The 13,873-nt window shown below is 47.8% G+C and overlaps 1 protein-coding gene across 1 annotated transcript in view; it reads right to left on the bottom strand.

Moving 5' to 3' along the window:
* Nucleotides 1–5,605, bottom strand: part of GALNT10 (polypeptide N-acetylgalactosaminyltransferase 10) — an 82,115-nt gene extending 76,510 nt beyond the window's left edge. Inside the window, exon 1 of the mRNA XM_017834809.1 lies at nt 5,420–5,605. Within this exon, the coding sequence (XP_017690298.1) occupies nt 5,420–5,590 (171 nt within the window). The 5' untranslated portion in view covers nt 5,591–5,605. The remainder of the gene's footprint in view (nt 1–5,419) is intronic.
* Between the last annotated feature and the right edge of the window lie 8,268 nt (nt 5,606–13,873).

Genomic DNA, 13,873 nt, shown 5'->3' with positions numbered 1-13,873 from the left:
GTTCTTCATCTTTTTGTAGTGATGCCTGTAACTGTACTCAAACAGGGAGGAGAAGATGACACTACATAACTAAAAGTCTGGTTGATAGCATTTTTCTGCCTAATTTCACCAACACTCATCAGGGTGGTTATAAACTTCCTGTTAGTTTTGCAGTCCTCTTAGTCAAATACATGGCAGTTATCTGGCAGGAAATTTACAACTCTAGTTGCTCTTAAATCTTGCTGTCTCTCACAATTTGATTCATATTCATACAGGAAAAACACACAGCTCTGGAGACCACCACATGATTTTCACTAGCGACCTAAAGTGTAGTTCAGGTACCAGGAGCCAAAAAGTTTTGCTGCAGAAACCTTCCTTCTATGAAGAGAGGTCACCATTGTAGTGATTAAGAATTGCATGTAGAGCATGTTTGAATGGTGAAACAGAACCACTCTTCCAAAAACAGGACCTGCTCCATAATAAGGAACACCAAGTATAATAAACCTTTTATTTTCACACAGCATAGGAGACATACAATAGAGCCCATTTGTTCATTCAGGCCTGTGCTGCCATTACAGAAGATTACCACACTGAGACCTTGAGCGAAGGCCACTGAAAGCTCCAGTTCCTTAATAAACACTTTTTCCAAATTTTACTTTGCACTTTACAGCTGTGAGATGGTTTAGACACTTCACATTCACTTCAGCTCACTTCGCCAATCAAGAGTACAGGCCATACTTCTCTAGCTCAGGACACCCTGCTTGTTTCACAAGTGCACTGAAGTGATCAACTGAAGACTAGCCCATGCTGGGAATCAGTCACTCTTAAATTAAAACAGGCTTGTTCAGCTCTAGCACTCGCACTTCAGTCCTTAGATGCCGATTGTTTTACACCATACTTAGAAAATAAGCCTTTCAAAGTTTTCCTTTACATGAGCTCATGAGTGACTGGCAAACACAACTGCCAACGTGGCAATCTCCAAGAGGTCTGTGAGGAGCCAGGCCCCAGACAGGAGCAGCAGGAAGGTCTAGGACATGACCAATCTAATTGACAAAGGAATCTGCCTATGACGTACAGGGAGCTGGTTGTTCTATTTACCTCTGGCTGGCAGAGAAGAGAAAGGTTTTCCTCTCACTTTTCCCTTCTCCTCCCTCCACAGCCTTGGCAGCACAGAATCTGTTGTTTAACAGACATCCTCTTCCTTATCAGCTTTTGCCAACAACAACAGCTGACAAACCTTGACAACTTCACAGCTGCCCCCGGGGTCAGAACAGCAAAGCCCATCATCTTCCTCTGCTGAGGAGGCCACAAGCAGCAGCATCACTCCCCACTCAGCTCATCACTAGGACTACATTTTCATCAATAGTGGCTGGAAACTTTAAGCTCAATTGCACTAAAGCCAAAGTTTATGACCCCAAACTCCAAAAGCAGCATTCTCACAAACCCTTTTTCAGTCACAGGTTTGCAGTTGGTTTCTCATTCCCAAGGAAGCAGCAGGCAGGAGCACCCCACTTCACTCCAGCCTGCTGGCAGCAGAGGGCACCACACAATCACCGATGTGATTTATACACTTCCATCATGCTCCTGAGTTAATTTATAGAGCACAAATTACTGCTACAACAAGCTACAGGGCGACTCCATAAAGCATTCATCATATCAGATAAAAACGCTCTGCCACGAAAGGCAGCTAATTTGCTACAGCACTTTCAGCCAGCAATTCAAAGAAAAATGTTCAAGCTTAGTATCTCTCTGAGTTCAAATGCCACATTCCCAGAAAAGCAGGTATCACATAGAGTGAGGATCTCCAGCCTGACCACAGAGGTGCAGAGCAGTATCTCTGCACAGCATCAGAAGTCATGTAGATACCTGCATTAGCCCAAACATCAACCACCAGCCCACAACCCAACTCGTCCATTGTTTCCATACTGCAACACTACACACACACACCAATTAAACATTTTGGCTGAGGATGCTCAGCAGTCTCTGAGGCAGACAGCAGAGATCCAAGAGACAAAAGGAATAGCTGCATCTCTTTTGCTGCTTCTGCCTACCCCCACACCTACAGATCATATGTTTTTACTTATTGAATACTTGTTAAAAAAAGAAAAAGATGAAACGACAAAAAAGTCAATCTGCATTCCATGAGCACACTGATACACTCATAGTGGTGAGCAAACAGTGCAGTCATGAAGTCTAAGGAGCTTCTAAGCTGTCAGCAAAACACTTCAGTACCACATTACCACCATCCACATCTAAAGCCAAACCTGTTACAAGCGCCATGAAAAAAGGACTTTCCAGGTCATCTCATTTGCTCAGTGACTGTACATAGTGACAGAGGCCACTTCTGAGCCCACAGCTGTACTGAGGATTCACTCAATGCATCAGTTTTTCTAAAGAGATCTGCTGGACGACCAAGACCTTCGTGCCTTAAGGCCATCCCTTCTCTGTAGAGCAAAAAGGGCCCCCATCCCTTCTCTGTAGAGCAAAAAGGGCCCCACAGAGCTGCAAAAGAACAAACCCGAAGGTAGAAGGAAAGAGCGCAGACCTCACCCTCCTTATTAAAGCAACACACTATTTTCAACCACCATAATGTTTCCCCTGAACATGTAAATACAGAAGCAATTAGCTGCCTAGGCACTTCCACAGAAACCATTTAGAATAATCTTCCCTAGAATATATTTACATGGTTTCTGATTGCTTAATTTTCTGACACGTTTGTTACAGGCACTAGAAATATTAAATAAAGCAAAATCATCTACAGTGATATATTACTATTCTGAAGGTAGCATGCAGCACAGATAGACAACAAAAACTCCTAGCTGGTTTCAAACTTCAGAATTTTAGCATCACAACTCACTATTCTAGGAATTGCTTTATGGCTTTAAATCAGCTGTTTCTTAAAACCTTTTCCCCCCTTTGCTGTTACTCTGAAAGATAAAACCACTGACTGAAACAGCAGACACCATTTAAAGAGAAAGAATGAGCCTGGACAGAGATTTCATTGAGAAGCTCAGTTCTGCAGTACATAGGAAATGTCCTCAATTCAAAGATTAGGCTTCACAAAAAGGCAAATTAAAGGCAGAAACAGAAGAAAATCTTTTCTGACTGCTATGAATATAATTTTTTATTATTATTGCCTCCTCTCATCTGGAGTTTTTTTTATTAAGAAGTCAGCTCTTCTGAATGGCTACAGGAACAGGCAGACAAACAGCATATTCATTTACAAGCTGGAAGTTGATTAGTAAGTGCAAAACCCATGAATGCTTGTCAGGACCAAGAAAGAGAGGCTGGAATCATTGAATGTGAGGATGCCCAAAAAACTCTCTGCAGTCAGCTGGCAGATACCTCTATGACAACAGTAAAACAAACCCACACAACTAAACAAAAAAAACAAAATCACATTTAGTTTGTTTTTATTCTGCTTCATTTGAAATTATTTTTACCAAGACAGCCCATTGTCCTTTAGGGTATGTTTTCCCTTGCTCAATGTAACTAGAGATATCATTTCAGGGCCAAATCCTTCAAAAAAACAGGCACATAAAACAAGTATATCTTCACTCGCAGACCCCCTGGAGCTCATAACTCCACGTTAATTAGACTGGAAGATGAAGCCTTCAGCCTAAAACCCAGTAACTCTGATTTACACAAGTGCAGAGAGGTTTTATTGCAAATTTTCCTGCTGTACAGACATTTCCCGCCCAGCTCAACACACCATCGAAACAAAAGCAGATCTCAATTCACTGACAGCTGCCACACTTTAAAGAGACATAGAAAAATGGAGTCGACATTGTGTACAACATGGGCAGCACAGGATGTCTAAATACTGAGAACACTGCACAGACACGGGAATCAGCAGGGAGGTACTGCCTGGCTTACAGCTACCCATAGCCCACAGCACAAGGACAATTTTGGAAGACCAAAAATATTAAAAGTCAGCTTGTCACTTTGAAGCCTCCTAAGAATAATTACCAACTTGCCCCTCATTACCTCTGGAGGACACACGATTTTACAAATCGTTTTGCCAGAACATCACGCCACATGAAGCCATGGGAGCAGGACCACAGGGCTTGATTTTTACCAGTCAGGCAAAATAGATTCCCTGCATCCCACGGAAATACAGGCATAAAGCAGTAACATCAGGAACACCAGGCATTAAATGACCACTGTGTATGTCAAAGGGACTTCTGTGCAGGTCTGAGGATTCGCTACAGGTTTATGTTTTATGGCAGGCAACAGCTGAACCCTTTCCCCACCAGCATGGGACATTACAAAGCTATAAGCATGGTTACATCCAGACTTGGACTAAATGCTTGAATTTGAAAAAGCATTCCTCGTGGGGAAAAAAGAGCTCAGTCCCATTTTGACTACAGCTCTTAGAGAACATTCTCTCCCCCATAGCAGAAATTGTCACAGCAGGTTTCTCCACCTTTACGGTGCAGTTATAGCAGCAAGTCTCCAAGGAGGGAAAGATTTAGACAACTAAGAGTTTTAAGTGGTTTTGAACAAGCAAAGCCTTGGAGAGTGACAGCTGAACTGATAGTTACACACTGACAATTCAAGCTTTTAAGTCCCAATCATTCTTAATGATACAAAGCCAAACCCAGAAGGGGACAAAGCAATTACAGAGCCAAAAGTAACTGCAGCTAAATGGAGCTTCCAAACGTCTAATTTGGGTGATCCAGCCTTCCTGACTCACACACTGTGCAGAAGGGTTTGGCTGTGAAATTTACTACTACACCAGTGGGACAAGAAAAGAATGCAGTCGTATGTTACAACATCCTCAGGCCACGTATACAGCAGGCATCCTCTGCCTCTAAGGAAGAGTTATCCGCTTCTCTTTTCCCAAAGGAGAATCACTCTACGGACATACTCTTCAAGCTCCACCTGATACCTTCTGCTAGCCCTCGCCCTAAGCTCTGCTGTAACAGGTAACAGGTGATGTTTGCTCCCACACCTTTCCAAGGCAGGTAAAGAGACGTGGCAGCGAGGCACACCCTTGGAAGGTGGAATTGCTGTCCCTTCCTATGCAAGGATGGGAGAAGCTCCCCTTTCTTACTCCTTGGCGCAAGAAGCAAAGACCTTGCATTACCGAGCTCAGCCAAAAAAAAAAAAAAAAAAAAAAGGCAAGCAGAGCCTCCCGTCCCCGCAAGAAAGTACTTGCGCTCCCCATCCAACCCAAGCACAGGATGGAGAAAACAGCTCTGGATACACAAAACAGCTCCTTCCTTGGGAACACAGCAACCCACCACCGCTCCCCTTCCTCGCCCCCTCCTCTTTGGGGGCGGCCGTCGCTCCTCACCCCCCATCCCTGCCGAGATGACACGGAGGGACGCGCCCAGCCCCGCGCACCCCCCGAGCGATGGAGCCCCCCCGGACCCGCACCCAGCGGCTCCCCCCGCACAGCCGGGGCCGCTCCAACCGCCCCATCGCCGCCACTCACCGGCGCCTCGCCCGCCGCTGCCCCCGCGGCGGCCGCCCCGTCCCCGCCGGCCGCGCCGCCCTCCAGCTGCCGCTCGCGGTACAGGGACCAGAGCCCCACGTTGGGCAAGAACACCAGGGCGGCCAGCGCCAGCCCCACCGCCTGCAGCAGCCGCTTCTGCTTCCGCCGCATCGGGGCGGCCGCCGGGAGCGGGGCGAGGAGCGGGACGGGGATGGGGATGGGGAGGAGGGAGCGGTGCCGCCGCCCCCGCCGCGCTCCCGGAGCGCAACTTTCGCCCGCGCTCGGCGGCGGCGCCGGGCGGCAACTCCGGCACTTCCGCTCCGCGCGCGGGGGGCGGGGCCTCGTGGGTACCGCCCCCTGCATGCCCCGCCCACCGCCAGACAGGCCCCGCCCCCGTCCCCCGCTAATGACCTTCCACTAATGACCCCCCGCTAATGACCCCCCGCTAATGACTCTCCCTTAATGGCTCCCTGAGGAAGTCGCTCCGAGGGTGCCGCGGCTCGGCGGGTGCCTGGGTGGGCGCCGCTGGAGTGCGATCCGGAGCCGCCGTCGGTGGGGGAGTCGCGGTGGGAAATTGGCTTAAAAGCCCTTAAAAGGGGTTAAACGGGGCCCCGGGGCTTGGGGGGAGAGGGTAGAGAAGCTCGAAGGGCGCTCGCCAGAGGGGTGCCTGTGTTTTCTAAAGGGCTGCGAGTGCCCCCCAGAGAGGTACACGTGCTCCCCAAAGGGCTCGAGGTGCTCCCCAAAGGCTGTGAGTGCTCCCCAGAGGGTACAGGGGCTCCCCCAAGGGCTGTGAGTGCTCCCCAAGGGGGTCCGGGTGCTCCCCAAAGGGCTGCAGCTCGCCCCACGGTCACACAGCAACTGGGGGACAAGGCTGCTGCCCCCAGAACTCCAAGGATGGAGATGCCGTTGGCCCATCCCCGGCAATACCGACAGGCGGGATCGCTCCAAATCAATCCCCATCCCATTAAAAAGGGATGCTCTTAATTCAGATATCAATTAAGTCGTTTCTTCTATACCATAAACTAGATAATTTATAGGCACAGGATAGTGTTTTACTGGGGGGTGTTTTTGGTTTTCTGGGGGTTTGTTGCTTTTGGGTTTTTTTTTTTGCAATGGCAGCACAGCTTTCCTGAAAACGGAGTGTGGATTCGTTCCTTAATGAAGAGCAGCAGCCCCGGTGCTCAGGAAGATGCTCTGCCAGCAGAACAGCCGCGGCTCGGCAGTGTCAATAGCAAAGCTGTGACAATCCGGTGCCCTACTGGGCACTGGTAAAATAAATATTAGTTCTCTTCCAATGCAAACCCACACAGGGAAGTATCTTATATCCTAAAGCAACAACAAAAAGTCTACGTAAACCATTACGCATCCCAGCATTTGCAGCTCTTGCCACCCTCACCCCACACCAGCAAGTGGATTTTAAACTTAAATAAACTTCCTTAACCCGCTAGATGGCATCTTCCAGCAGATTTCAGTGCCTGCTGAGAGAGCCAAATTATAAAGGAAAGCATTTAATTTAGAGAGCAGGTTACAGTTCCTAAGTCTAACTACATGTTAAGGCAGCTTGTACTTTCGTTTTAATTATCGATGAGAATTTGTTGCCAGCTGATTTCTTTACTAGAAATGTTAATGCATCCATTGTTTCTCCGTGGGTGGAGAAGATACCAATCCATGAAATCCCTTTGCTCCTGCCCTTAGAGCAAAGCATATTCCCTTTATCATCACTGAATCACCTCCGGCAGTGCAGAGACTTTGGCTGCTCTTGAATAATGCATAGCCACTAAAACTGTACAACAATAAAGCTACATATACGTTACCTGATACTGTGAGAATCCAGGCTGGAAAGCTACAATACCTCTGATTTAATACTGCAGTGTCAGTGTACTGCCATATGGACCCTTATAATAACATCCACATCCCCTTGCCTCTGCAAGAGCTCTTTGAAAAGTGGTTGTGAAATAGCAGGCGGTTTCGTAGGGATGCACACAGGCTTAGAGGCTGCCCTTGGCAGAACATCCTCATTTATATAAAGAAATGACAGCCACAAAGTTTGAGAGTTAATTAAAACAAAGCCACTAGCTGGCTTGACATATGTTTAAATTTAGGATTGTGAGCCTGCTTGCTAAATTAAATGTTTGCCTCATAAATTGACTTCAGCAGAGTTGCACCAGTTTTAACTGGGAACAGATTATGGCTGATGCTGCAGGTAGATCAGTATTTTGTATATGTGAGATCGTCCCAAACAATCAAACCCTGTGAAGAGCCTCTTAGGAACTGAATCCGGCTGCTTCTCAGTGATCACTCTGGAAATGGCTGTTCCAGGTCTTTCCTTTCTGCTTTAAGAGGGAGTGGATCCTGTTGGGCTTACCAATTAAAATCATTTATACTCCATGCAGCTGCCTCAGTCCCAAATAAATAGATATTTCTTCTAGTAAAGGTAGAACATGTTTCCCTCTCTTCTTTCTCCTGAAGTGTTTTGGTGGAAGCAGAGCTCTGATTTTGGGCTGTTGGATGCAATGCCTTGGGGATTAATCGGGTACATGAAAAATAAACATGGATTTACATTTCTGAGAAAGAAGAAAGCCTGTGGCTCTTAAGCCTCTAACTGGAAAGGGAAATGATGTACCTTCCCCAGGCATCTCTTCAAAACAAATATAGGATAAATTAATAGTAGCTCAATCCCCACTTGGAAGCTCTCTTTCCTAGTGAGCTGGGCTGCCTGGTTTGCAGCGTGTGTTGAGATGCTACAAGGCAGAGTGCAGCAAAAGTGGGTAACGGTATCATGAAAATTAAAAGCCTTGATGAAGGACGAGGAGCAAGGGTGACCAGAGGGACTTGGTCAGCAGATGCTGGGAAAGGACAGGAGAGCATTGAAAAATGCTAATGGGAGTGAATGTGACAGGAGTTCCTGGGATAAAGCCCGCAGATGGCATGACAGCATGGAGACGAGATGGCACAGACTTAGGGAATCAGTGCTCTCCTGCCTTCTGGTCTCCTCCAACTGCAGCTCCTCAGGGCAAAGGCTGACTCATGTGAAGGGCTGGATTCTGACCTTGGGACTGCTGTAGGGTGGCTAATGGAAAGCAGGCGATCCTTCACATACCTGCAAGTGAGCTGGATGGTTATGGGATCCCCTCTCTCCTGATAAGTGGTCATGAGAGAGAGTAGAGCTGGTTTTCCATAACCTGTGCCAGCCTAACAACATAGGTTAGGGGGAGAAAACACTGCCAGAGGCTTGGCATATCTGCAAGGGGGAAATGGGGATCAAAATACCAGATGCTGCAGATACATGTTGCCATTATGGGGGATGGAGCGTGGAGGTCTCTGTGTTTGCACTGTGTTTGGTGTGAGATGGCTGCACCCACAGGGAAAGTAGGCTCCTCCACTTTGGGTGGGTTTTCTGATAGATGTTTGTATGCTGCTGCTGTTTTCTCTTCTCTGCAAATCTCATTTTTAACCAGGAGGAGAAAAGGAAAAACAATCTTTAAAAAATGAATGAACCTCAGCCGTGGCTGTGTCACAACATGGCTTTTGTTTCCACAGCATTTCTTTATCCTTCTGTGTTTATTAGTGGAAGTTCAGCTAAAATCTCATGTGAACAGAATTGATTTGTTGGGTTTTCCCCCCCCTTTTTTTGTTTCCTGATGCCCAGGAACCCACTCACCTGTGAGCGGGAGCACAGCCCTCCTCTGCTGCTCAGTGTGGGGATGCCTGTCAGCACAGCCCCCCACAGTGATCCTGCTGGACTCACCCAAAACCTGGAGCTGCTTCCAGCCGGCACTCAAGATGCTGAGAAACAACGTAAATGCTTGAGTAGCTCACAGAATTGAGATGATTACAGGCTTTTAAAAAGAAATTGCAACATTGTCACTGCAGGAGAGCATCCAACCCTCTCACCAGGTTTCCCAGGAACGGAGAGACAAACATCCAAGAAACCTTGTCCCATGGTTGGGAAGCAAGGTAGGAATTTATCTGTGACATGACTGCCTCGAGGGTTTATCTGCATAGGACAGACCTATGCACAGATTTAGCAGAAAAATAAATAAAATAAAAATGGTGATCCACCTGAGCAAGAAAATCCCCAATGTCAACAGGGAAATCTGCCTGCATTTACTTTGGACAAACAGAGCCCAGCAGTGCAGGGCAGGAGGAGGTGGCTGAAGCTGGGTGCTGGTGGAGGAGGCTCAGGGTCTTGCTTGGAAGACAGTGCCATTGCCAGTGGTCACTCCTCCAGCCTGGTGCAAAACAGAAGGAGATATTGGGTCCATCTGCAGCCTGGAGAGGTGCAAAAGCAACAAAGCTTTTGAGTTTCCCAGAGTGTAAGATTTTTAACTCCACTGGCCTTAAATCAGGTAATTTCACTGATTGGCTGTGTCAGGGGAAATTGCTGATATCTAAGTTGAAGCACAGTCCTGGAGGATGAGGCAGTGATGGCTTACTGGGAGGATAAATACTGGAGCAGAACATGAAGCAAGGAGGGATGTGAGCCTTCCACATTCCACAGTGCAAACAGATGCACCAATGTATCCGGAGATTTGCTTTGCACGGGAATATATTTTCCTCAGCAGTAACATGAATCCATTGCCTACCTCTTGGCCAGGCTTCCCAACCATCAGGAACTTGAGTGGCTGAAGAGAAAAAGTTCTAACTGCACTGTGCAGGGTATGAATGGTCCCAGCTCTCCCTTCTGGACTTCGGTGCTCACTGAAGACTCCAGTTCTCCAGGCAAAGCCTTGCACAAAGCCACGTCAGGCTGCTTTAGTTCTAGCACTGTTTTTCCAAAGCGGCCCTGACAGTTTGTGCATAATTATCAGTGGGGCTCAGTTCAGGGATGAGGAGACAGAGGGTCTATTCCCGGCTGTCTACTCAAGTAACCTTGTTTTAAAGGAAAAATGAAAACTGCAACTGTTGTTGCAGTCTTTCTGGCTGGTATAGGCAATGAGCCTTGTCTGCTCCCTCTGCTCTGAATTCAGAGCTGCTGCAATGAATCGGATTGATTCCAAGTCCGGTGGAGCCAGGCAGGCAGACTGCAGTCAAGATGTCCCCAAAACTCCCTGGCGTCCTGGCTTCTCTGAGCACACCGTGAATTTTGAGGCCAACACTTTCCGTGCTTCTCGAGGGATTTGGAAGCTCACGCTCTAATAATTAAGGGAGATTTGAACGTCTTCGCCTTCAGCGCCACTTTTCTGACTGTTTCCTGTAGCATCCGTTGGTGCTTGGAACAGGTACCAACCCTTAAAATGTGCTCACCACGGGCTTGCACGGTTTTAATAAGGAGGATTTTAAAGGGATCCTCCAATGCATATATGAGAGCTGATTTCAAAGGAATTTTGCAGCTTTCCTGTGAACAGGATTAGTTTGTGCATCGCTGAGCCGAACCTGGAGGACAGGTCTGCTCTTCTTCCAGCTTGCTGGATGCACTCCAGGATGAGAGGAACATCACTGGGGTTTGAGGTATTCTTTAGGGTGGATCTACAGTGGATCAACAACACTTAAATGCTCAAACTCTCCTTTAACAGGTTGTTTGCTAAGTGTGATAAACTCTGATTACACCATTAAAAAATAACCATGTGGAAAGGGGGAGTCAGGATAAAGATGCTTAACCCAGTACTAAAAAATACAGAAAGGGAAAAATAAAACTGGTTATAAGAAAATTTAGGTGAAATGACTAAAAACGTAAGTGATACGGATAATATCATCTGAATTGCTACATTCAAGCCGACCAAGGGGAGAGGAACAAGGGCTATAAAACCTAAATAGAGGAGAATCAAATTCAGAACAGATGTCAAGGAGTGCCTTCCCAAGTGGAGAATCAAAAAAGCAGGGAATGATCTGCCAGGCAAGGCTGGAGTAGACACACTGGGCCTTTCTCAGGTGAGATGTGATCCTGGAGCACAAGCCTGGGGCTGGTTTAGTGGTGGACTTGGCAGTGCTGGGTTAACAGTTGGACTTGATGATCTTAAAGGTCTTTTCCAACTTAAAGAGTTCTGTGATTCTGAGCACAGAGTCAGATGTGCCAAGTGGCCTCTGTGAGATCTTGCTCTGCCTTCTGCGTCTCACATAAAATCAGCTTCAGGATTTTTCACACTGAAGAAAAAATGACTGCCATCAGGAAGGGGAGCCTGGGCAGCCCTTCTCATGGGAGCCTCCTGCTTCTTCATTCCCTGGATTGAAAGCATGATCTGTTCAGCCTTGGAGGGGGCCTGATGCACCCAGCAGGTGCTCTTGGCCATCATCCATGGGGTGCCCACACTGGGGAGAAGGTGGCTTTGCTGACACCCAAATAATGAGCCAGTGTAGGAGGTGTGGGGTCAGGGCTTCTCCCCACATGAATTCTGCCCCCTCTCCATGAATCCTGCTGGAGCTTGTCTTGCAGACACTGGTTTCTGCCACTGCTGGAGGAGCATTTCACAGCTGGAGTGGCTGTTAGCAGGTGTCTCAAGTGCCCAACTGGAGGGCATGGCACTGAGCCTGCCCTTGCTGAGTTGCTTTTCCAGCAGGGGGAAGGCTCTCCTTTCTTAAAATAGGTCCTCTCCAAGGGCTCTTGTGTTCAAGAGCCAGAAGGAAACCAGGTCTTTTGTCCTTTATGTTCTGTGTCTAAAAAGAAAGGCAGAAAAAGCAGTGTTTGGGAAGCAGAGAAGCAACACTGGTGTGGTGTGGGATGGGATGAGAGGATGATACTGGGAGGGCAGGTGACCACTGGAGTCACAGTCCTGATCCATGGTGATGCACTGAGATTGACAAGAGCTCTGTGCCACCAGGATCTCGCTGCTCCGGCCCCTGGGATGAGTTGTTCTGGGTCAGGTCCTTTCTGTCTCAAAAACACTGTCCTCCACAGCTTTAAGGAGCCTCACTCCTCCAGGCTGCCCTGTGGCTGTAGGTAGCCACCAGCCAAGGATGGAGTTGCTCAGCTGCTCAGTGTATATTACCAATTTTTTATCTTTTAGAGCTGAACTCGTATCTTATCATCAGAGATTTGGATACCTCACGTTTTCTTTCTCATGTCTCCAGGGCTGTCTTATTCTTTCTATTACCTCAGAGTCTGCTAAAGCTTCTGGCCTCTAAGACACAGAGAGACATTGTGTAAGGAGTTGTATGGCTCCCCTCTCATCAGCTAAACCTTGTAGTTCAACTGAAATCCCATTATCCTTTAACTCTAATATCCAGAAGTACACAGAGAGTATCTGGAGGTCAATGAAGAGGCAGCTGTCTCCCTGGAAGGCCCTGTCCCAACAGGCATTTCTAACAGGCAGACACTCCTTTGGAGGTGTTTTCCCTTTTTTTGACTATAGAAGATATTACGGTGACTCACTTGGACCAGAGGTTTGTACTTGGAGAGATGCAGTTCAACATGCTGAGTGCTGCCTTTCTCCAAGGTCCCAAATGTCCTTTCTTCTCCCCCTGTCGCCTGCAGTCCACCCCTCCCATCCTCCTCCTCCCTCCCCTTCTGCCCAGTGAGGCAGCCAGTCATGAGTCTCCTGGGGCAGAGAAGAACAACCTTAAGTGGCTGAGTGCGTGAGAGGCAGTGATTAATCTGCAGACCATCAGGAAAACTCACTGTGACAAGCTCTCAATGCTCCCTCTGCTCCTCCTGCAGGGAGGAGGACATGGAGGCACCAACACTGGGCTGAGGTGGGGATAGGACAGGAGAAGGGGTAATGCCGCCTTTGGAGGAAGCCTGGAAAGCAAAACTCTGCATGTCCCATGCCCTTGTTGCTTAGAAGGTGAGTCTGCAGGGCCAACATGAGACACCAGACATCCCAGGCTGTGGTTGTCGCGTCCCATTGCCGTCACTATTGGTGAGGATTGCTAATTCAGCAGCCTTATGGTTAAGACTATTGAGCAAAGTCCTGTGCAGAGGTTTCTGCCTTATTCCCAGGGGATACAGCAGGATGAAAGATAACTGAAAGCTTCTTTGAGCGTGATAATAACCATCATCTTGCAGTGCATAGCACTGTAAGACAAAGCACTTCCCATGGGATTCTCCCAGATTCTTCCTCCTGGGAAACACACCAAAAAGTTTCAGAGGAGTCAGGAAAATTCATCCCCTCAGTAAGATCTGAGGCTGAACTCTGTCCATATCATGAGGAGGATGCAAAGGGGAAATAATAGCCAGAGCTGTGATGACCACACAGCTGTGTTGGTGCAGGGTCAGAAGGGTGGTATCGGGGGTCCCCCTATTACCAAGGTAGAGACAAAAGGGGGGAGTTTATGGTCTGCTGTGCCTCAGCACAGCCAGATGCAATTCTGATGTTTGGTTGCTTCATTTGTTGGAAACTGGGGAAAAAAAGTCAGTTCTGGGACTCTTGGATTTCAGCCTAGACCTGACTCATGGCTTTGCCCAAGAAAGCAAGGAAGGGAGGAACCAGGTGACCCAGAGTTGAGAGAGCAACATCTCACTTTGCTGCTGGTCTACCTGAGAAGGGAGAAGGGAAGAACACACAGCAAATGTGTCCA

This window comes from Lepidothrix coronata, unplaced genomic scaffold (assembly GCF_001604755.1).
Source record: "Lepidothrix coronata isolate B3197 unplaced genomic scaffold, Lepidothrix_coronata-1.0 Scaffold240, whole genome shotgun sequence".
Classification (NCBI taxonomy): Eukaryota; Metazoa; Chordata; class Aves; order Passeriformes; family Pipridae; genus Lepidothrix; species Lepidothrix coronata.
This window is presented reverse-complemented; position numbering and strand designations above follow the sequence as displayed.